The 23,156-nt window shown below is 42.4% G+C and overlaps 1 protein-coding gene across 2 annotated transcripts in view; it reads left to right on the top strand.

Annotated features, from left to right (window-relative positions):
- Positions 1-2,951: 2,951 nt before the first annotated feature.
- LOC306920291 (metallophosphoesterase MPPED2) overlaps positions 2,952-23,156 on the top strand; it is a 79,266-nt gene continuing 59,061 nt past the window's right edge. The window contains exons 1-2 of one of the 2 annotated variants that reach the window (XM_079496998.1): positions 2,952-3,339; positions 5,578-5,868. In XM_079496998.1, coding sequence (XP_079353124.1) covers positions 5,756-5,868 — 113 coding nt within the window. In that variant the 5' untranslated portion in view covers positions 2,952-3,339; positions 5,578-5,755. Of the gene's footprint in view, positions 3,340-4,475; positions 4,570-5,577; positions 5,869-23,156 lie in introns of those variants that run through there. The other variant, XM_079496999.1, reaches the window with a different exon arrangement.

Genomic DNA, 23,156 nt, shown 5'->3' with positions numbered 1-23,156 from the left:
CTGTTTTGTGGTGATGTAATTATCTTAGGGCAATACAGTGAGCAGAGTGTTAACAGAAGACCTGAGTTCAAGCCCAACCGTTTGCCCTCCTGAAGAGTCCTTCAGCTGGGTTCCAAGCTCCAAGGGGTGCCATTCTGTGCTTGACCCTCTGCTCCCTTTGTTAATTAATCATGCCAAAAATATTTTCTTTTGTATAGGTACTGTACTTCTTAATAAAATAACTGTTATTACAATGCAGATTTAGGTAACGCATAATATCTCACACGTTTTCCAGCAAGCTGTACTTGTGCACCTGCTCCAGAAAGAGGAATTGTTTGGAAGATTTTCTCATTTCGTAGCCTGGGTTTAACCACTTAAACCCTATACTTATTTGACAGGAGTCCCCCAGGTATCTATACTAGGCTCCCGCCTGGTTTTCTTTTTGGTTTGGTTTTCTTTAGTAAATATCTTTGCAGAAAATATCAAATAAAGCCAAACAAGCTCGAGCTCGTAGATCTATTATCCCTATTCTTGCCCAAGAATAGGGATGCTATGGTTCTTGTGGTTAGGTTTGGGTTTAGGTTGCTTGCTGAAAGAAAATCACTGTCATTCTCCTTTTAGTATCCTGACCATATTTTCGTCTGACCCGACCAAGACGAAGGTTTTCAATGAGCTCTAATGCTGCTACTACAGTAGCTCTGGTCCATAGCTCTAATGCCGTTGCATTAGAGCTATGTTACCGATGACTTCCGGTCTTGCATTAATGCAGACCAGCCTCTCGTCTTTAGCGTAAATAAAAAGAACGTTGGAAGCACTCTGAGCAGTAATTTTTCCACCGAAAAAAAAAATACTTTCAGTTACTCCACTGCGCCCTCTACCGATATTGCCAAGAGAAAACCCTCATACAGAATATTTTTCCTCCGGTAAAAAGAAAATCCCTTTCTGCCCAAAAAGTACTGGTGAGGGACTCAGAGTGCTTCCACTAAGGAAAGTAGGCTTTCTAATGACACAACCCGCCTTTGTATTGGTGAGAAGCAAAAACGTTATTTTTATTTACGCTAAAGACGAGAGGCTGGTCTGCATTAATGCAAGACCCGGAAGTCATCGGTAACATAGCTCTAAATGCCACGGCATCAGAGCTATGGACCAGAGTTACTACTACAGCAGCAGTTGTTCAGTGCATGAAAACGTATACCATGTATTAGGAAATAATAAATGTAATTTACCTGTCAGGGTAACGGGGCTTTCTAAAATCACATAGCTTATCACTTATGCATTACGGGCATTCTTATACACACACTACAACTGTTTTTACATGGTTTCCAGTGCTTGGGCGGATCACTGGATCTGTCAACTTTCTTTTCTTTCTTTTTTTTCATAAACAAAGGCAATACAATGAAAGGTAGGGAATGTTTCATTACACAATACTTTTTTGTGGAAAAGGTTATTGTATAGTAACCTAATTGATAATGGTAAATTATTTATATATCCTGTTTGTTCAGTAACAGGGTCTCCGTCTCTCCATCTCTCCAATAAACAGAAAATACATTTTCAGGTGGGTTTCCAATTTCATCCAATTGGGAGAGAGTATAGGCTACCCATTTAATTGTCAGCTTAAAATTGATGGTGTTCCTGCAGTTCCAATTTGAACTGCTCATTTCTTTGTGACATCACTTACAATTTCACTTGTTTATTCTGTATCTCTCTCCTGATACAATTGGTATCCCGATTCCTGCCCTGAAAATGCATTTTCTGTTTACTAAATAGGTTGAGAGACAGGAGAACCCTGTTATTAAACAAACACTATGCAATCATAGGCTCTGGAGGGGGGTCAGAAGGGTCTGAATATTGGGGGATAACTGAATGGTCTATTTATTTTTTCCCGACCGGTGCTGCTAGTCTACAGTAACTTATAGGCTATAGTTGCTCTCTCATCAAGGTGTCAGACAAGCTGCGCCCCCCCCCCCCCCAAACAAAAAACATTTATCCCCGCACCTTTCGGTAATGACGGCGCCACTAGCCTAGCAATCAATAGTTCAGAATAAAGCTCTCTCTCTCTCTCTCTCTCTCAAAAAAGGGGACTCCTGCACATCCAAAAAGACCCGTATACGTGCATGTCTATAGTTAGCGGGCATAGACATCAAAAAAGGGAAAAACTGCACACTCCAGGGAACAGAGACGGACAACTTACTGCATCAACTTATTTATTAGCACACGCGTTTCGCAGTGAGCTTCGTCAGGTGCTATATAACACATGCATTCATAAAAACTTGGATTAAATTATATATATATATACTTTTACTGCACCTTTAATCCAAGTTTTTATGAATGCATGTGTCTACCTTCGTCTACCAGTTAATTGAAGAAATAGAGTGCATATTGATTTTTCCTCGTTTTTATCAATTAATTATTTAAATCAAATAATGTAATGATGATTCAATGATACATCTACTGCAGTGCTTAGCCTATTCAATCAACACAATCAACACGGGCTCCCGCGCTCATTCTGGTTTTCAAATTAGGATAGGGTCACGGGTGACATGACATTTGCAGAGCTGTAATAAGATTGAGGTGACGACTGCGCTCATTTCGACATTTTTACTTCCACGTGCATGCCCTGACATTATTAATCCCATTCAGGCTAAACGTGCCATAAAGTCGAATACCTTTTGCATATTTTCATGGCCAAAGAAGAACTCGTGGAAATGAACACGAGAAAGAGAGGAGGAGGGAAAACGGAACTTCACCATGTGGATGGAAGCTGAGGCGGCTGGCTCTGGCTGCCGGCAAGAGCAAGACCATACGGCTGCTGTGCTGTGCTGTGTGTGTGTGTGTGTGTGTGTGTGTGTGTGTGTGTGTGTGTGTGTGTGTGCGTGCGTGCGTGCGTGTGTGCATGCGTGCGTGCGTGACTGACTTGTCTTTCCAGACGCAGCGTTCGTTCGTTCGGAGAAACGGATGTGGAAAGAAGCGGGAGGGAGCGCGCAAACCTGCGCGCGCCCCACCATGCACGAGCCCGACACCGTGGGCGCGCGCGGGGGGCTGTGCTCTGCTCTCTGTGCTCTCTGACCCCAGTGGCAGCACCGTCTCACTGCACTCCGGCTCCCCGCTCTGTCAGATCGAAGCCGTTCTCTCTCCACCTCTCTCTATCGCCCTCTCCGACGGTGTGTGTGTCTGGTTTCCACATGAAGCCAGCCGAGGAGGTCCCCTAGGGTCGAAGGTTCTGCCCTACCCGCCCAGACTGCTGCAACCCCCCGACCGACGGCCGCTGGAAATCTGCATTTCTACTGCATGGATCTGCGTTTTTTGACAGCATAGACAGAGGGCGACCCCGAGACACTTATCGGCCAAAAAGAAACCAAGGTAGCTATTTCACCTTTCGCTTTGCTTTGAAAATCGTAGTACGCATGGAAGGGAGAGGGAGGAGGGAGGGAGGGGGAACACCATGACACAAAGCCGTAGGTTCAGAGGTGCCTTGTCATTTACGAGGAAGAGCAAGAGGTTCTCTGACACTGACCGCCCTTTGGTGGTTTTATGGCATCGGCGACCGGGAATCGGATCAGATCTCGGAGAGTTCAGGGTTTCTCAGACCTTTTGTACATGATTGAAAACAGCAGTGTTGGAGCAAGCGGCATACAGCCCCCGGATCGTGTAATGAAGGGTCAATTACTCTGACTGTCTCCCTCTCTCTCCCCCTCTGGTCGTCTGCTCCCCACCCCCCCGCGAGTCGTGTATTTATTAGTGAAGTTACGTGTGCATGGTGCTGCTCTCAAATGTTAAATGAAAGGGCTACAATGTGTGCAGGGTAAAAAAAAAAAAAGGCTCTATGCGAAGCTAAAGCGTGCATAATCAAATGCATGGCCAGGGCAGGTTTTTAGCAGGCTAAAGCTACAGCTAGTTGCTGCTACTATTATGCCACAAGGTAAAGCGCGCAGTCGCATGCAGACCGCACACTGCCGAGGGGAAGAAAAAAAATGCTTTCGCATAAATTCGTTTTACAGTTTGGGGCCTCTGTTTTTATTCAATGGGATGTTTATAGACCAATGTCCAAAGTACACGAGTTCACGTTTACAGTGACCCAGGAGGACAAATGAAAGTGCACACGGAATTTGGTAAAGGCCTATTTGTCTTTCTTATTAACAATTTATCTTGAGGCCCAACTTTCGCACAGTTACAGCACTATGATTGCGACCAATAGGTTTAATTGGAGCTGCAACAGAGCTCCACTCTACTTCGATACATTGTTGCAGCCTATTGAACGAATGGCACTATTAATCATGTTCTTGAACTCACAGAGCCGCTGCTGTGATTTCTGAATAAATTACGGACTTATTTAGTTTCTATTTTCTTCTAAAGCTGATCGTTGTCAGTGAGTGACAGGCAGCATTGTGTGGAGGTGTAGCCTACTACTAGTATATAAAGTAAAGACTGCAGGCTGCAGGTGGAGTGTCAAAGACAAGAGTGATAATTCACCATCAATCAGGAAGGTCAGACTGCAGCAAGATACGAATCGAGGGAGATACACATTACACACACACCACCACAAACTCGGTGAATGGTGCTTTAAAGGATATAGAATACGACACTCGTCAGGTAGTAGTTTTATTCTCATTTCACGTTTTTTCGATGTATCTTTATGAAATAGGTAAGATTAGTCTTGTCTGTACTGTAGATATATTGGATGGTTTGGATTTGGACCATATCCAGGGGAGCTGGGAGGTTAATTCATGTGATATTCTTTAATGAGTAGGACTGTACCACGCTGATGGTGGAAATAAAACAAATTGGAATGTTACTATTTTCAGGAGGTAATTGTTAGTTTAATGGTCGATCACCTTTGTACAAGCTTGAATAGGATTTCTACATTTACTGGAATGGATAGGTAGGCCTAATTATTGAGCTACAATGTCAGACTCAGTTTGAACATTTATTGTATTTATGTGTATATAGACTATTCATTTTACAATTTCAGCAGACTAAAACCTGAAAGGACATGCTTGCAATACATTCATTTTTACTTCACGACATTTGTTCATCTTGATGTCAAAGTTTATTAATAGCAATGCCACACCTAAAAAGACATTGCAGACCTTTTAGTCAAGTGCTTTTGAAGGTGTCAAGTTTTACTCAACATTTTTTGAAAGTTTCACTATGTGTGAACCTCATCAACATACACATTTAAAGCAACATTTATAATTGGTACATATTTTTTATTGTGTGCAAGATTATCTGTGTTACTGTAAGAGTAATAGATTATTGAATGTTTTGCTGTTGGTGTAAATCAAATAGAAATAACATCAAATTGCTTAAACAGCTAACTTCATATATTGAATCATGTTATAAAACTGTAATTGGATCACATTTGTGTATTTTGATAATTCATATAAAATAAATAAATGAATCAGCCTCTACAAATCTCAGTGCTACTCTTCCATTCCTTACTGTAGCCTATCTCTTTGCTGTCATTCTGCTTGAATATTAATGACAGAATAAATAGGCTAAGGATTCATTTCATTCATGAAGACTGAGGCAAAAAAAATGTATCTCTTTATATATCTGTTTAAAACAGAAGTTGAATGCATGTTTCCTTTTTTCTTTCAGATTGCTGTGTGTGAGAGTGCGGGTTGCGGCACTGGTTTGGCCCTTTGGGTCATCGCTGTCTTGAGATTCAACCACCCGCCACCACTCGGTTCTACGGGGTGGTTCTGAAGGATGAACGCGACACAGTTCGCTACTGAATCGTGGTGAAAGGGAAATCTCATGTCCAAACGGCGGGAGCATGGCTCATGGCAAAGTGACCATCACGGTGGACGAGTACAGCTCCAACCCCACGCAGGCATTCACACACTACAACATCAACCAGAGCCGCTTCCAACCTCCTCACGTTCACATGTAAGTTTATTTGACATATGCATGAATATGCACCGTGTGACGTGTGCGCACACACACACACACACACACACACACACACACACACACACACACACACACACACACACACACACACACACACACACACACACACATTCTAAATTCAGACACCGGTGAGATCTCATTTCTAAATTTGCACAAGAATTGTGCAGCACTAGTTGGCTGTCCAATTAATTTTAGTTACTCTTATGTTTTTGCTACAAGAGACAGACTTTAAGAGAGGTTTAAGTGAAGCACTTTGTTGTCTGTTTAAAGCCACAGTAGTTATGGCTCCAGGTGCCACATTTTGAATGTAGTAATGTTCAGCAACTAAAGACAATAAATATTTTCATGGAAGAAATGAGAATTGTGATCTCAATTCTTGTGGAGGAAAATCGAGATTCACATTTGAGAAAGAATCATGCAGCACTCAGAAACAGACTTGCATAGTCGTACACATTTCAGTACATACACACACACACACACACACACTGTGCTGTCGGGAAGAAACCACCTAACTCCAAAATGTTCATTTTTCAGGAAATGAAAAAATATTTCTTTTCTAAAGGAAATTAAGAAAACCTTATATATTGAAAACAAAGCAATACTGCCTCATCAAAGTTGGTGTTGTGACTTTATATATAGTTTTTTTTTTACTAATTGCCATTGGTTAAATATTTTCGAAACAACACACAGATGTAAAGGGTGTGACCTCAAAAATGGAGTTAGGCGGTTTCCTCCCGACAGCTATACACACACACACACACACACACACACATGAACCAGAGCCACTTCCATGCATATATACCTAACCAAACATTGCCTCTTTCCTTGTTTGTTACACACTGGGCCCCTAGCCAATGATTCTCATTGGTTGTGGCGTGTCATGTTTTTAGTGCAGTGCATGAGCATTCTGTCTGCATCAGGGCTGCTTTCTTCATTTATTCATCAGCCCCAGTTATTTAGCATTGCTCTTGTCTGATGTGGTTATACTCTGCCTTTCATTGGTGGGCCAGAAAGGGTGACCAGAGAGGGTCACCGGTCACCAGAACGTAGTTCATTTTATTTGCGACTGATATATCAACACCTGCTGCACATGCAGAATTGGAATGTGACTTAGAACCACGTCCCCTGAGTCACCAGATGTTCTGCCTTTATACCCCTACTACACTATATCCTAACTATATAATTAAAAATAACAAATGTTTGTACTTGGTCCTGTTTTTCACATTTTTCTCCATTCTAAAATATGTCTTTTCCTTCCGAGGTATTACTTGGCAAGCCACGTTCTGTGCAAGCTTACATGGTTTATACATTTCTAAATGGAATCAATTTCTTTGGTCAAGTGTGTTTGCACGGTAAGAATTTATCTGGTCAGTTTCTTTACAGGCAACAAATACAGCAAATCAATATAAGGAATTCCAAATTCCTTATATTGATTTGCCCTTTAGGGCGACCTCGCTTCTCGCCCTCAGGGCGTCTTACTGGTATGATTATGGCAAATAATCACAGAATGTCACTGAACTGAGAGACATGCAACTGCTGTATACTATATGCTCTATACATCTCCTTACAACAGTGTTTTACTGGATTTTGCAGTTTGTCTTAAATAACACCATTAAACCGCCATTACCCTTTTCATGTCACGCACCCCCTAGAGGGCGTTTGTGCACCATAAGGGGTGCTGGATAAGTGATTAACTTGTGTTGAAGGGCTTAATTTTCAGTAACACATGGGCTCTGATGCCCAACAGTGATCAATGAAGGCAAGAAAAGCCTGACATCGAGTCGAGAGTTGTTCCGTGTTTTGGGAAAGATTTCTAATCATTTTATGTTTTTGTAAGTAACTTTTTTCACCTCTGCTTCCTTGGCAACAATGCATTGTCCTTGAGTCCTTCATGGCATCACAAATTAAAGCTGTGAAAGTGGTTGTTGACTGGTTGTGTTACAATGGTCCATCATGTTGTGCTGTAAACAAGGCCAAAGAAGTAAAAAAAGAAGAAATTGGATTAAAATAATTGTCTGTGTTGTCTCTGTGACAGACGGAAGCTGTTAATTAAGTACATCAGCTTGGCAGGACGCTGGTGCGAAAATACTTGAAAATGTTATGAATATTTCCACATACTGTCATTCAGATTCTGAACAGATATTTGTTTTCTACATAGAATAAATGCTTGCGGGCTCAGCCGAGCCAAGGTTAAGTGAACAATTATTTTTGTGAAACATTTGTCGCTTTTGAAAAATATAGTAACAAAAGTGCACAAAACCCTTGAGTAATTTCAGTCCAGCATTAGGATAAATCGGTACTATTCTTCCATTTTAGTTTTGGTCATGTTTAGAAGTGAGGCCCTTGGGGAGGAGGGATGTGTTGAGGTAGTGGGGCCTCTCACTGAATATGTGTTTGGATAAATACATTAGGCTGTTTCCTGGTCCTGACAGAGCCCTCTGTGTTTGAGCCATTCATTCTTAAACTTAGAGTGGAAACCCCAGTATCTCTCTCACACACACACACACACACACACACACACACACACACACACACACACACACACACACACACACACACACACACACTCTCGCTCCTATCAAACCACACATGCACACACACAAGGCTCCCATCGACCCTTCCCCCCACCGCGTGTGCCTGTAGAATATGTACTCTGTTCTGGGAAAGAAAGACCTTGTTTAGATGTGAGAGATAATGATCCGACTTAGCCTGGCCTTCTTTCTCACTGCATCCACATCATTTACTCATAACTAAAGGTGGGTGTTTTTCTTGAACCAGAAAGAAGGAAACGCAGAAGTGCATGAGGAGGGGTGTAGGGGTAGCCCGTCCCTTTGAAACGCTATCCCTGCTAATGTCCCCCCACCCGACGTGGTGCGCCGGCGATGTCTCCTCGGACGAAATATTTATATTTCTATGATGGAATACAGCAGTGGCTTTTGTGTAGCACGGAAGGTATCCCTTTCTGACCCACATGTACATGCACATATATACACACATGCAGAGGGGGGTTAGCGCGCACACGCCATCAGCGGCAATTACATGCTAATGCTTTGGAACGCGACCTTGAAGTCAAAGAGAACATTCTTAGGGGCATGAGACCCCGTCTCTGTGACAGAAATACGTGCACACACGGTTCAGCTCAGTTGGTGTTTAGATTATTTTTCTTTGACTTTGTTTTTCTTTTTCTCCCTTTTTCTTTCTGTTTTTGTGTGTGCGCGTGCGTGACGTGTGTGTGTGTGTGTGGGGGGGTGGTGGTGGTGGTGGTGGGGGGGGGGTGGTCTCGGTCTCATGAAACGAAAAGGCTCAGCAACTTGGAACATATGCTTCGAGTTGGGACGGTTAATCACATCGCATCCAATTTGACCCAGGAACACTGGCCAGAATGCTTGTGGAAGCTTGAAGGACTAACGGACAAACTTTCTGACTGACTGCCTGACCGAGAGGCTGGCAGACAGGCAGACGGAAACAAACAGACAGGGAGTTGATTAAAGGACACACGACCTGGAGGTCTAGAGGTGCAGAGCTTAAGGGTGGAACTTGGCTTTCCTCCAAACTCCAAGTCTTGCGCTCTCTCTCCCTCTCATTACCCCTCTCACTTTTTCATTTCAGCTTCGAATGAAAAGACGGTTAACGCGGCTACTTGCAGCACATGCATTCCAGGCAATTTCTCTTAACGTATCTGCCGGGATTATCGTGTGACAAAAACGCGACGAGTCTCCAGGGAACATGTGCTGTCCAAAATATGTTAATTTCTCCTCTCTCTGAAGTCACTCTCATTGTTGTAATAATCCACTCAATACAACTTTTTTTTGCATGGTATGCACAGTAATGTCTTGATGTGGACATTCTTGACATAGTTGTATCATCTTTCTCGCTGCATTCTTCAGATTTGTCTAAAGTCCCATACCCTACCCTACCAGATGCCCTGTTAATGCCCACCCTCTGAATAATTAAAGAGACTGTAAGTGTGAATCATTTGATGACATCAGAAGTGTTGCCGCCATACACACAGGCATTGAACAGACACACATGGTTTCTTTCCCCCCGACATTCATTTAAAAATGTTCCTGAATGATATGTACGTTAATTTATTGCACATGATCTCATCCTATAATACAACTTTTAAATGTAAGATCGTAGTCAGTGCTGAGTTATATAATATTGAGTTATGCAATATGATTGGAATATATGAGCCATTGTTTTGTAAAAAATCACACCCGTGTGAACTGAGTGGTGTAAGGTTTTATATAGCATGATCAGCTGTGGTCTGACGTAATGTCTGACGTAATGAAATCACACCCGGATGTGATTTCACAACTGGCTTTTTTGTGCAGAAAAAATGAGCACGGTTGCTACGGTCATCCAGTTCACCCGGGTGTGATTTAATTACGTCAGAAATTATTTTGAACATAGCAACCATGCTCATTTTTTTCTGCACACAAAAGCCAGTTGTAGGAGTGGTTTACACCATTCAAAAATGTAGATCTTGCAAATTCCTATCTTCTGTTTAACAAATAAGACCCCCAAAACCCAGCTATGCCCAAATATGGCTTCATGGCAGTAGGTGCAAACAAATGAGTCAACTCCATACATGGGCACGCCCATAATGGGCATTATTGTCATAAACAATAAATATGTTTTATATATGTTGGAAACCTGTGTTTGAACAGTCGGATACATCTGCATTATGATGACTCAGCCAAACTATAGATATTATATACAGTATTATTAAATACAAGAATACTTCATCAATATATTACTGTATATACATTAAATTTCAGTGAACAGTAAATATATCTGGTTTTGAATGCTAGACATCTGCAATGTACATTCATAGGCCAATATTTTATGAAGTACAGTACTGCACGTACAACTAGCAAAGTCTTCACTTCTGCTACCTAGCTGTGCACATCCCTACTGTAAAAATCGGAAGTTGTCCCTTATCTTTTACCCTACCTTTTTAGGAACACATCTGTGCTTCCTTTGCGATAGTCTGCACTGAATGTGTTTCACTCCATGTTTTTTGGGTGAACATAGTCGTTAGGAAAGTAAGGGAAATGAGAGTCCACTGTATTTCAGCTCCTCTCAGGCTAGTTGAACTTTCTCTTTCCTTTTCTCTGTCCCTGTTTTACCTATCCTTTATCTGCCTTCTCTTCCCTATCCAGTTTGTCTCTATATTCCCGTCTTAGTGGCCCTGCTCTTCTTTCAGTTCTCTAAACCCCCCCCCCCCATCTCACCACCGACCCTTTCCAACATGGTTCCTTCCTGAGCCATGGTGAAGCTTCTAGCTCCACGTGGAAACAAAAAAATAACCATTCCCACTTTGTGGGCTTTTGTTCCTGTGGACCGTTGCTTCCAGCTAGCCTGAATAGAGGGCTTTTGAAACAGGAGAACTCTTGATTAAGTTCCTCTGCCAACTCTTGGCCTGCTGCTGAAGTGTTGGCGGGGTCAGTGAAGGGGTTAAGTGACAGTTGACATTGGGCAGGTCTGTTGTTTCTTAGATTGAAGTCCCTTTGATGTCCTTGAGACTCTAACCCCCTTTGACCCCCCCCCCAGAGCCTGGCACCAGAGGACCTATCTACTGATGATGTCACTTCCACTGTTATGAAAAGAAATCGGGCACCTGCACCTTTTCATGCAGCACATTTACCACTCATGGCTTTCATTTGTGGCTCCATGCTCACCAGAAGGACTTTCCATTTGCAATGCTAATGGCGATCTCCTGGGAAAATTGACTATTACGTTTGTATGAAATTAAGAGACCATGGTCGTTCTTTTTTTATATCAGATTTTGACATACCACGTTTTGCAAATGGATAAAAATAAATAAATAATAAGATTACTTTTTTAGCCTCCTTTGCACCTGTTTTTTTGCAGTTTTGCTGCCCACACATTTGTAAACGGTTCCAAACAAGTAGTTTGTGAGATGGTTCTGACAGTATCATGGACAAAGAATAATGTTAACACTACGGAGGAGGTTGTCTTGCATGTTGTGCTCATGACTTCACGGTCATCCCAAAATTCAAGTCCCCCATAATGTGAAACCAGTCGAGAACCAATGTACTGTTCCCCCACTGTGTACAGGAAGTGGGCCCAGGGCTTAGCGGCGCACCCAGGGGCCCCTGGATGGTGGGGGCTTTAGCATGCCCATCTCTGTTCTCTGCGCTCCCATCAGCACCCTCATAGCCGGCAGGCCTGTCAGCAGCACAATTAAGGGCTGCGCGGTAATGAAAGGAACATTAGCAGAAGCAATTTATTTCTCAGTGCAGTGCCGGAAGGTTCCTTGGATGCTGATATTCCATGCAAGCTTTTGTGTGCCATACTGTGTCCATTATGGCAGGAGTAGCTGGGGAGGGGTGAGGGAGGATGCACCCTGGGTTGAGCACATAAGAGGGGGGGAGGGGCAACTATATTGCAGAAAATTTGGTCCATGTATTTATATAGTACCACACCTGTTTTTTACGTTCCCTTTCTCTCTCTCTATCTTTCTCTCTCTCTGATGTTTAAACTTTATCATTTTGCATCTCTGTTTTTCTGTCTCTGTCTCTGCCTTCCTCTTGCTTCCACCGTTTGCTTGGCCTCTTCTTTCATCCCTCCCCCGCTCTCTCGCCGTTATTCCTGTGTTCATTTTGTTCCACTGAAGTTTATTGAATTAGCGCAGACAGCTGAAACGCACAAGATAAGAGTGCTCCTCTCTGCTCCTCTGAGAAGTGTGTGTGTGTGTGTGTGTGTGTGTGTGTGTGTGTGTGTGTGTGTGTGTGTGTGTGTGTGTGTGTGTGTGTGTGTGTGTGTGTGTGTGTGTGTGTGTGTGTGTGTGTGTGTGTGTGTGTGTGTGTGTGTGTGTGTGTGTGTGTGTGTGTCAGGCAGAGGTAGAGGGGGATGGGAGCAATGCAGAGGTTATATTGAGAGGAAATGGAGACCAATGTGTTTTGATGTTTCACCTGAAAGGCACAATAAAGGCGGTACGTGCTCAACGGAGGAGTTGGAAATATTTGCCTGCTGGCGCTTCAGTGGGTGATTATCCTCGCTCTCTCCTGGCTTTTAGGTTGGCTGTGAACAACGTGCGACCTCCTTGGATTTCAGTGCGCGGGCGATGCCGTTTGTTGTGAAGTTTCGGGTGAGGAAGTGATGAGGAAGAGGAGAAAAAAATCCCCTCACAGGATTTTCTTTTCCCTTTTTATTTTTTTGGCATCGGGCTTCACTGATTCCATTGCATACCAGCACTCTGTGTGGCGCGTCACTACCGCATCCCCGATAGAGTCTGACCTGAAATATTCTGCTACTCTAGCACACTGCGCTGTTTGTCCAGTCAACCACAGTAATGCTCCGCTGTGCACATTGCTTTACAACACTGATGTTCCAGTTCCAGCCGCACAGTGTACGTTCAAAATCATAATTGAACAAAAGCTGAATATGAACTTGGCAAAACAAATATGTATAAATAAATAAAGTATTAAGTGATGATAATAATTGTCATGGCTTATGGTTTAATAAAGTACTTTTAGCTGACCGTCTCAGTTTCTGCCAGAAATGTCTTTTGACGTGGGGCTTGCGAGCATCAACAAAGCGCACACATGAGCTGACCTACAAATCGGGTCATAATGAATGAAAGAGAGACACAAATTTAAGATTATTCCGGAACTTCCTTTCCCTCATAACGATTTATCTAAATAAAAGCCGCAGGCTACGAGAGCTTTTATTGTTATTCTTCCGGTTTGAGGGAAAGGAAGTTCCAGATGATTGTTCCTGCCTGATGATTACAAAACAATACTACAACATGACGTAGCGATATCATCCGCTCCAGACCGGTTCACATGGCAATTTTGTAACACAGACCAGGCTTTCCTCCGAGGTGGAAAGCCTGGTGACGCGAGGTTAGGCTTCACTAGTAAATGTTAAAAAGGAAAAAAGCTTCAAATCAACAAGCTATATTCACTTGTTGGTAGGCTGTCTAGACTAGAACATGTTATAGGGAATATAGGCTACTAATAGCCTAGTAAATCATTTGAGTGTAACTTCTCCTTATAACACTATTCAATAACCATAATATTTCTGTATAATTAAGTCTGACATAAAATGCTTGTTTGTGCATTAACAAGCAGTGAAGTGAAGAGCTGAATTAAATAATGCATTTCTTAATGTTGGTATACATAGTAGCTATATTGTTCGGATAGCTTACCTTATTAATCATATTGCATATGACTTCTTCATTGATACATACATGAAGAAGTCATGAGGGTATAGCAAGTTGCCTGCAGGTAATTTACTAAAAATAACAGCTTCTAACACAAGTCTATCATAAGTCTGTGATAAAAAAAAAAAAATCATGGAAGTGGAACACAATAACCATTTTAGCCCCAAGTGGAAATTGGTAGTTTCAAACAAGAAAGGGGTGCTCAGTGGAGCACAAATCTATCTAAAATCTATCTAAAATCTATCTAATTTAATCTAATTTAGAACACAGCCAAATCAAATCATAGTACATAGGCCTATACGTGTTCAATCAATTATTCAATCAAAGCAAACGGCACAAACAATATTAGTTTGCCTCTTCTACAAAAAATTACAAATTACTGTCGAGTGTTGCCATTCTCTTGTACTTGTATTATTTCCCACCACAGAGTAGCCTTGTATCTCGGAGGACAGGCAAGACGGGCAGTGTCGGTAGGCCAATCAGAGGCAGGCGGGGCGTTACCATGTCTATGCTCGGACGTAGAAAGAATATACTGTAGGGGCCAGTGAGGCTATTCAACGTTGAAGCTCTGGGCCCTAGTGGTAGGAGGAGGGACTACAGGCGGACCCGTGGATTCATGACCGGGAAACCCTGTGCAGCTGGGCTTTAACATTGAGCACTCGGTTGCACTAACGCATTTGACCACCAAAATTTGGTGGTCAAATGCGGAAGTAGACGTTCTGAGACGGTACTTCCGGCAGTCTTCCAGGTGCTTCAAAACGCCACTGAGCAACTTCCACTGACATGAATAGCTGGGGGGGCGGAGCTTCGCGCCAGTTCAGTCTCTATCCTTTTATATACTCTATGGTTAGACCCCTCCTACGCTTTTCTTAAAGGACCAGCGCCCTATATGTTTTTTTTGTCAATATACATATTGCTAGATATAAAATGATACCTATATGAATACTGTAATAGTTTTAAAGGACTGTATATAAATACCTTCAATAGCCCAGCAGGGAGACCCAAAGACAGTGCTGTCTTTACCTTAAAAATGAGTGAATAGCCCTTTTAAATCCTGAATGACAGCCACTGTACCATTAAAAAATAGAAAGACCTTAAAGAATAATTTGGAGGCAGACGAAATGAAGTTCTGAGAGGAAGGTTTAAGGTTTTAACATTATTTTTTAGTAGGTATAAAGTCAATTTACAGAGGAATGTGCTGAAGTTCAGATAATAGTACAATACATCAATATAATTTAGAGTATTCAAATTGTTCCAAGATGGATCCGAACTGAACTCCCCAGCATTGTCCATCGCTTTGTACTCCAGATGACGACATTTGTTGATATTTAGTTCATTGGTTGGTAAATAGTTCATATCCGTAATGTCCCACGGTGGTGCTGGTTGTCGAGCACTCATTGGACCAGCACATAGATGATGAGACTGGTGTCGTGAGACTCGTGACGTAGAATTCATCTCCTCTGTCCCGCACATTGATGCCGCTTGGAGCCGGGAAGGCGCACAGGCTGGCGTTGCTACTGTATGTCAACCTGCTGATAACTTTCTTTCCCTGCACTGAGTTACGGCTTCTGTGAACTCTGACAGAGAAAGTACTCCTCTGAGCGGCTATCTATTTTTTCACTAGACAACAAGGTCAAGTACATGTAGGCAAAAATCAAAATAGACCTCATTAATGCGAGTTTGGGGCTGGCAGACAGCATGGCGACTTCTATAAGATATTAAATGGGACAGATGAAAACATATTTTGGCCATAAACATGGATGACATGACATTTTATGGATAAGTAGAACAACGCTGTGTAAACGGGCAGTAGACTAAGGGTAAAATGATAAAAAGGGCAAGATGACCAAATATGACTAACCTATATGGAACACGGTCTGGGCCAAAGTTCTATCTGTGTTGACCAACAGAATATGATGACCAACTTGACATGACGTGTAAACAAATAAGAATTTATCTAACAATTATCAACATGATTTTGTAAAAAAACGGTTAGGAAGAAATTGGTATTGGGGGTTTCACCCCAAAAAACAACACATAATAATAATAACCCATCCGTTACTACATGTGAAGGGCACAATACTGGGTTTAAAAACACAGCTGAAACATGAAGTGGAGTCTGTGAAATCCCACAATTTCCTTCTTCCCATTGCGCTGCAACGTAACTAGGATTCGGAACCATTGTTACGTCATTGTCCCAATACAAACATTAAATGCCATTGATTATTAATGGCAGGAAAGTGGACATAGGATGTTATTGGCCGGAATGAGATGATATGATGATGTATGGGGTAAGAGCGCCCCTCACTTCACACAGGTGTATTTTTGTATTAATTTATTTCACTGGGTTGCTTGGCCTACTGGAAGTGTGCTTGGGGATTTGAGGCTGATTGGTGTAGTAGTTTGCAATATTAGCTCGGGAGACAAACACACACAATGTGAAAGCATAATATCTGGTCCTGCCTTTGTCTTGAAGTTACTGCTCGTGGAATACTACAAAGACAAAAATGTAAGTTAAGTCATAGACTTAGACATAAGACATAAGACTTACCCAGCAAGCCAAATGACTCCTGTTGTAATGGCATGCTCCATTGCCCCAGCAGCAGCATCGGGGAAGTTGTAAGGCTAGGACTGAGGCTACTGTACATGCTATTTACACTCTGGACCCAGTTTAATAATATACACCAGAATACAAACTGCTGTCTCGTGTCTCATCACAACTGACGTGCTTCAATGCGCGACTCATGAAGTCGGGGGGTTGAAGGAAAAGACGATAAGTGTCAAAGCGTTAGCAGCAGGCTAAGCTAACAACAACATCAGCCATGGTGTCTGATTCAACTTCACTTCATCTCCGTCTGTAATCTGTTATTTTGTTGACAACGTGAACGTGCTGTCACGTTCTTCTTACCCTGACACCGCTGCTGCAAAAACAGGCAGATCTACAAGCTCTCAACGTGGCCCAAACGTCACTGTAGATATGCCTTTTTTTCCCGACATGTGTCAGCAATGTGACACGCTGTTCTCACATTGCTTTTATAGCACGAATATATCGTCCATCTGTGATTTTTGGGCAGACTATGGGCGATAGGAGGAAAGTGGCATAACGCCCAACCTTACTAGGCCGTCTATCGCGACCACACAATGTCTTCTCTGGGTGAAATAATAGACATAATATGACTTAAGAAAATGTAATACTGTTTATGAGCGTGCCATACAATGGAAGTTAGTGTGCATTACTTACAACAGTTTAAGCATTCCATGGCCTACAGTTGATTACTGTGAATATTGTGAAATCCAGAAAACAGTGGAAACGGGCTGTACAAATCTTCCTGATGTGTTTCTGTTCTCTGGCCCAACAGACAGGTGTCTGACGACACTGTACATGGCATACAGACTCCAGTTGATTAGCAGCCTATCTTACTTCGCTTGCCCTTTGACCCTAAAGGTTTTAGTCAGAGGGGCTCAGTGTTAGCGGGCTATTGACCAGAAATCATTAGCACAGAACTACTACCCTACAACAGGACTTGATTAACAATGAGAAGGCAGGAAGGACAGAGGGTGAAGTACAGAGGGATAAGGGACGAGTGTATGTGATTATGGTGTCTACTCCCTGCTGGAGAAGTTGACTGCAGGTAGAATAGATGGACAACCCTACTGCCCCATCCTCCTCCGCCTGGCTACACCTCTCTGGCTGTGATTGACACTGCTTGTGTTCCAGACAAGTGGGCTGCTCAGAGGTTGTTGACCCCATTAATCCCTGGTGAACTAAGAGAGGGAATTGCTACACCCTATGTATCAACAGTGATCTCACCAAATTTACAATTACAATTGAGGCATTTAGCAGATGCTCTTAATCCAGAGGGATTTAATTAGCAAAAAAACACACACAAGGTAATAGTGCATATAAATGGTTATCTAGGATCACAAGTAAACTAAGAACCTCTCAACCGTCTAACAGTAGACTATCCGTAGGACCGTACATTGAAACTATAAGCGAGAGGGCCAGTATAGAGGCAAACAATGAATTTCATCATGGCAAGGCCTCTTGTACCGAGCAGATTAACAGTGTGTGGGTGTATTTATTTTAATTATTATTCACGTTCAGATAATAACCAGCTGAGTTGTACACGTTTACTGTCATTATTGTTTTTGAGCGACTAAATTCACTCACTCTCTTGGGCTCTCTCTCCGTATCTCTCTCTCTTGTTCCGTATCTCTCTCTCTCTCACACACACACACACACACACACACACACACACACACACACACACACACACACACACACACACACACACACACACACACACACTGCATTCTTGCAATGACAGTGTTAGACTACTATTTGACATTTGATTTTTCTTACCATGCACACCGCTCTACTTGAACTTGTCCTCTGGCCTCCCTACCCCAGTGTCACCATAGAGTATAATGAAGGATAGAGACCCCCCCCCCCCCCCCCCCCCCGGAGGACTTCCGGAAGTATAATTATAACTCAATGGCTCGAGAGAGCGGAAGTTTAGCCTAGCCAAATTGAGGTCCGGGCTTACGCACGTGACGTCATGAATGTCCACTTCCATTAAAGTGCTGCAATTCCACATTTCGCCAGTAGGTAGTGGCATCTTCAACGTTGGATAGCCTTACTGGGGGCTTGAGTGTCACTGACGAGCAACCTTAGAGTATATATGAATAAAGACGGCACCCGACCAGAGTTCTCCTCCCACCCACTTGCATTAAGTTGCTCAAAAGCGCATGAGGCGATTTCACTCCTCCTTCCTGGTAGGAACAGAGTTCATTCTGGGATGGATTTGCCCCAAATACATGAACGCGCTGGTCGTTGACTATCATTGCGCCGTTTGCGCGCGTTCACGTATGAAACGCGCAATGATAGTCAACGGACCAGCGCTGGCTCGAGCTGCAATGACAAATTTGGCCACTATGTCCATTTCGCCTCATGGTTTCCTCCGGGTGCCGTCTCTATTCATATATACTCTAAGCGATGTCCTCTGGCCTCCCTACCCCAGTGTCACTGACGAGCAACAATGTTTCCATCAGTTGGAGCTGCGAGTCCAAATCCAAGCAGCATCGTTCCCATAACCCAAAGGAATGCATTGTAATCGCATAATCAATTGTGTCTATACAGACGGTGATGGGTCAAAACAAATTATTATAAAAACAAATTGCAGAGAGAGAGAGAGAGAGAGAGAGACGAAAGTGAGAGTAAAGTGTGATGTCAGTCTTAGTCTGTCAGAGATTGTGGTCTGGATTTGAACCTGTGACATTGGAACTAGCTCTGTGCTGGAATGTTTACTAGGTGTCTCTAGACTGTGGAGTCATTCAATAGATTGCGCCACGCAACGGTGTTCTACATTACAAGCCCTATTTATAAACCCCTTGGGGCGTCCAACCTCACGTGTGCTAAATGAATAATGTTAAACCTTACTGAAGTTAATTTAACAGTCAGGCCAAATCAACTAGGGACTGTAGCATGGAGCCAGATTCACCTGGGACCTTCTCGGCTTGAGCAGGTGGTTCTGTTAATGTGTACACTCATTATGTGCATTACAATATTACATTCAGCCTTTAGCCCTGGAATGAAACACAGCAAGTTAATGCATTGGATGCATTTAGAAATGACACAATGCTAAATATAGCAGCTGTTTTAATTATAATGGGGTTTTTTTCTTTTTTCTCACCATGTATTTTGTAGCATCATGATCTACATGGAACATAGTGTTGTAATCAGTTGAAAGGATTATGTAGCTTCCTTTTTTCCCCCCCTGAAGAAAGAAAGTATGTGCCTAGTCATAGGAAACGACAGAGGCTGTGACCTCCTTATCTGCCGTGAGCGAAGTGTCAAGTCTGGGAGCGCGAAGTCTGCATTGAACTCTGACCCAATTTACTTGCATGTTTTTCTAAAAGGCCACAGAGCCAAGTGTGCGGTCAAACGAAATATCAGAGAGCCCTCCCTCCTTTTCTCCCCAACTCCCCCTCCCTCTCTCCCTCTCTCTCTCTCTCTTCCCCTGTTCTTTGTGACACATGTATTCAATAACCCGGCCCGCTTTCCAGCCACAATTTTCCAGCCATTTCTTTTTCTAGCTGTGCTCGGTATTTAGAATTTCTACCATGTTTACCTGTCGGATCTTTCAATGCACTCGCATGTCTGGACAAAGAAAGCCCAAAGATTTTCCATATGTTGATTTCGTTATTAGTTTTCTTTATAGTTAAACAATCATAGAATCGTTCACGCTGAGACACAATCCAACCTTCTAAAGCCCGATTTATGCCCGATTTATGCCTTTTATGCCGAAAGTATAAATCATGTCTAAGATCGCCACAGTCTTGTGGATGTTTCCTCCGGCGCCATGGTCGTCATGATCCTGTGATGTCTATGATGTCTTGGGGGATTTTAGTCTGTGCTCTCGTGCTCTTTCAGCATATTAGCATTTTATCCCCCTCTCTTTCTCTCTCTGTCTGTCCATCTCCTTTTAAATCACCGCAGTCTTCATGCATGCCAGTGTTCCGCTGTTATGCTGCTGCAACACTTAACATGTTAACACAAACCCTTGTGCACTCTCGCTGGACTGCTGTTCTTTACCGGTTTCCACAGCGCTGCTGTTATACTCTTTTTATTAAAAAAATCTTCCACAGGAGATCAGAGGCATGCGCTGCACATAATGCAGAGCACGGAGTACACAACCTGTACACGTTACTGATGAACCTCTGGACACACAGTGTGTGCGCGTGCGTGCGTGCGTGCGTGCGTGCGTGCGTGCGTGCGTGCGTGTGTGTGTGTGTGTGTGTGCGCGTGTGCGCCTCACAATATATTATCATGTATTGGTTCCCGGGCTAGACCTGCTCTAATTGATAGGGGCTGCAGGTATTTACTTTCATTCTCAGGCTGGATTAAATCTCAAAGGCAAGAGAAGATGGAGCTTGTTTTTCTCCTGGCTTTATTTTTGTGTGTGAGAGCGAGAGAATGAGATGCATGATTCCTCTGAGCAAACATCCAAATGCAATTCGTGAGAACTTGTTAGCATATCATAACGTGTGTGTGTGTGTGTGTGTGTGTGTGTGTGTGTGTGTGTGTGTGTGTGTGTGTGTGTGTGTGTGTGTGTGTGTGTGTGTGTGTGTGTGTGTGTGTGTGTGTGTGTGTGTGTGTGTGTGTGTGTGTGTGTGTGTGTGTGTGTGTGTGTGTGTGTGTGTGTGTGTGTGTGTGTGTGTGTGTGTGTGTGTCGTGCGTGGGGGGCAGCCTCCGTCTCTCCTCTATAACTAGAACTGTTGAATCCTCTAAGGCTGCGTGGTGTCTGGGACCTCCGTACAACCAATCTAATCTGCTACCCTGAAGAACCCTGTGTGTATATGTGTTTAGCGGACAGAGACTTATTTACTGCACCGGCTCAATAAAAAATTGCATTCTCTGCTGCTATTGTTTTCATTTCATTTTGTGTCAATATATTTAAAGGGACATTTCATCCCCTAATATAGTATTTTATCTCAGATATCAATATAATAGATTCTTAGAGATGATTTTTTTCTTTTTTTACTCCAGTGTGTTGTAGGTCATTCGATATTTGTTTGGCAGTGCTTGGATTTGGCCACTGTATTAAATATGTTACACAATGCCGCTTTTTGTCTTTGTAACATTACACATCATTTGCATAGATTGGCCAAACAGTTTGGTGACTACAGCTTCTTTCTACATTTAAGCTCTAGGTGATTCTTAGAAATGTGATTCTGAAAGGAAAGCCTTGAGGAAAAGGCTTAAAGTTTTGACTTTTTATTTTCTCAGCTCAAAATACATCTTTGAAATGAGCAGTGGTGGCCAATATTTAAATGTTTTTGTTCAATTCATCCTTCATTTTCTTTCATCAGTCTGACATTTTACAACAACAACAACAGCTGCTGTCCCTTTTAGTTTACAACAACACTTCTTTGTATTTGAATTTGTGGAACACAAGGAGGTAGGCAATGGTCTGCAGTTGTTCCCAAATGTTTTAGCTCGAGACCCAAAAGAGAAATCGTTTGCCCAAACTAGTGAAAATAGTCTACAATAGTCTACAAAATATATATATTTATGGAGAAAGAAAGGAATATTAGGGCTGTCAAATGATTACAAATTTTAATCAGATTAATCACAGCTTCAAAATGAATTAATCATGATAATCACCATTCGAACTATGCCATGTTTTCCTGTATATTGTTGTGGAAATGGAAAGACAAATGACAGAAAGCGGATATACATTTGTTTTAACATACCTATGTAGTATTCTGTTTATTTATTATAACAAATCCAGTGTGGTAGGATCATAGGATAGTGTTATTATTATTATTATTATTTACGCTTGTAAATTAGATTTTAGTAGGGGTGCCAGGTAGACTCAGAGAAAATATTATTTCTCCTTTTTTATGAGTTCTTCCTCATCTGGATTTAACCACAAGTTTGCAACCGACACAGGACTTGCATATAAAATATAAACCCTTTGTATTGAGAAATAAACAACTTTTCAAGTCCGTTTCAAATATTTTAGTGAAGGAATTCAATCCACATAAATAAACAAACAACTCAGTTCATAAACCCAAGGTCAACAGTTCAGAATGGTTGAAAATAAATAAAAGAAACAAAACATATATTCAGAAACGCCTAACACCGGGGTTACATACGTAACCTTCAACCACGTCAATTCATTTGATTTCAACCCGGCCTTTTCAGCGCACAATAAACCTTCACAATCCCCTTCCCAAGTTCATAGATAAAGAAAATAAATAAGACTCGTACCACGGTACCACAGGCTTGTCTGTGCCCGGCAAACAATGAATTGTCCACATCCCAAAACTTCAAAAGATAGCCTATTTCACGCAACATGCAATGCAACGAGTGTCAAATAATGATTAAGACCGTCTGACCACGCAGGGCGGCTTTTAATGTCTCCCCAAAAACAACAAAACAAGTGCCTGAAATAAAATAAGTGAAATACCACCGCTCCGTGTGTGACAGCCAACAGAAAGAGATCAGGATGCGGGGCAGCGGGGATTCGTCAGTGGTTTATGATCGTCCGCTTTTGAAGGATTG

This window comes from Electrona antarctica (genome assembly GCF_951216825.1).
Source record: "Electrona antarctica genome assembly, chromosome: 3".
Taxonomy (NCBI): domain Eukaryota; kingdom Metazoa; phylum Chordata; class Actinopteri; order Myctophiformes; family Myctophidae; genus Electrona; species Electrona antarctica.
The sequence above is the reverse complement of the archived record's forward strand: the minus strand, read 5'-3'. Positions and strand labels throughout refer to the sequence as shown.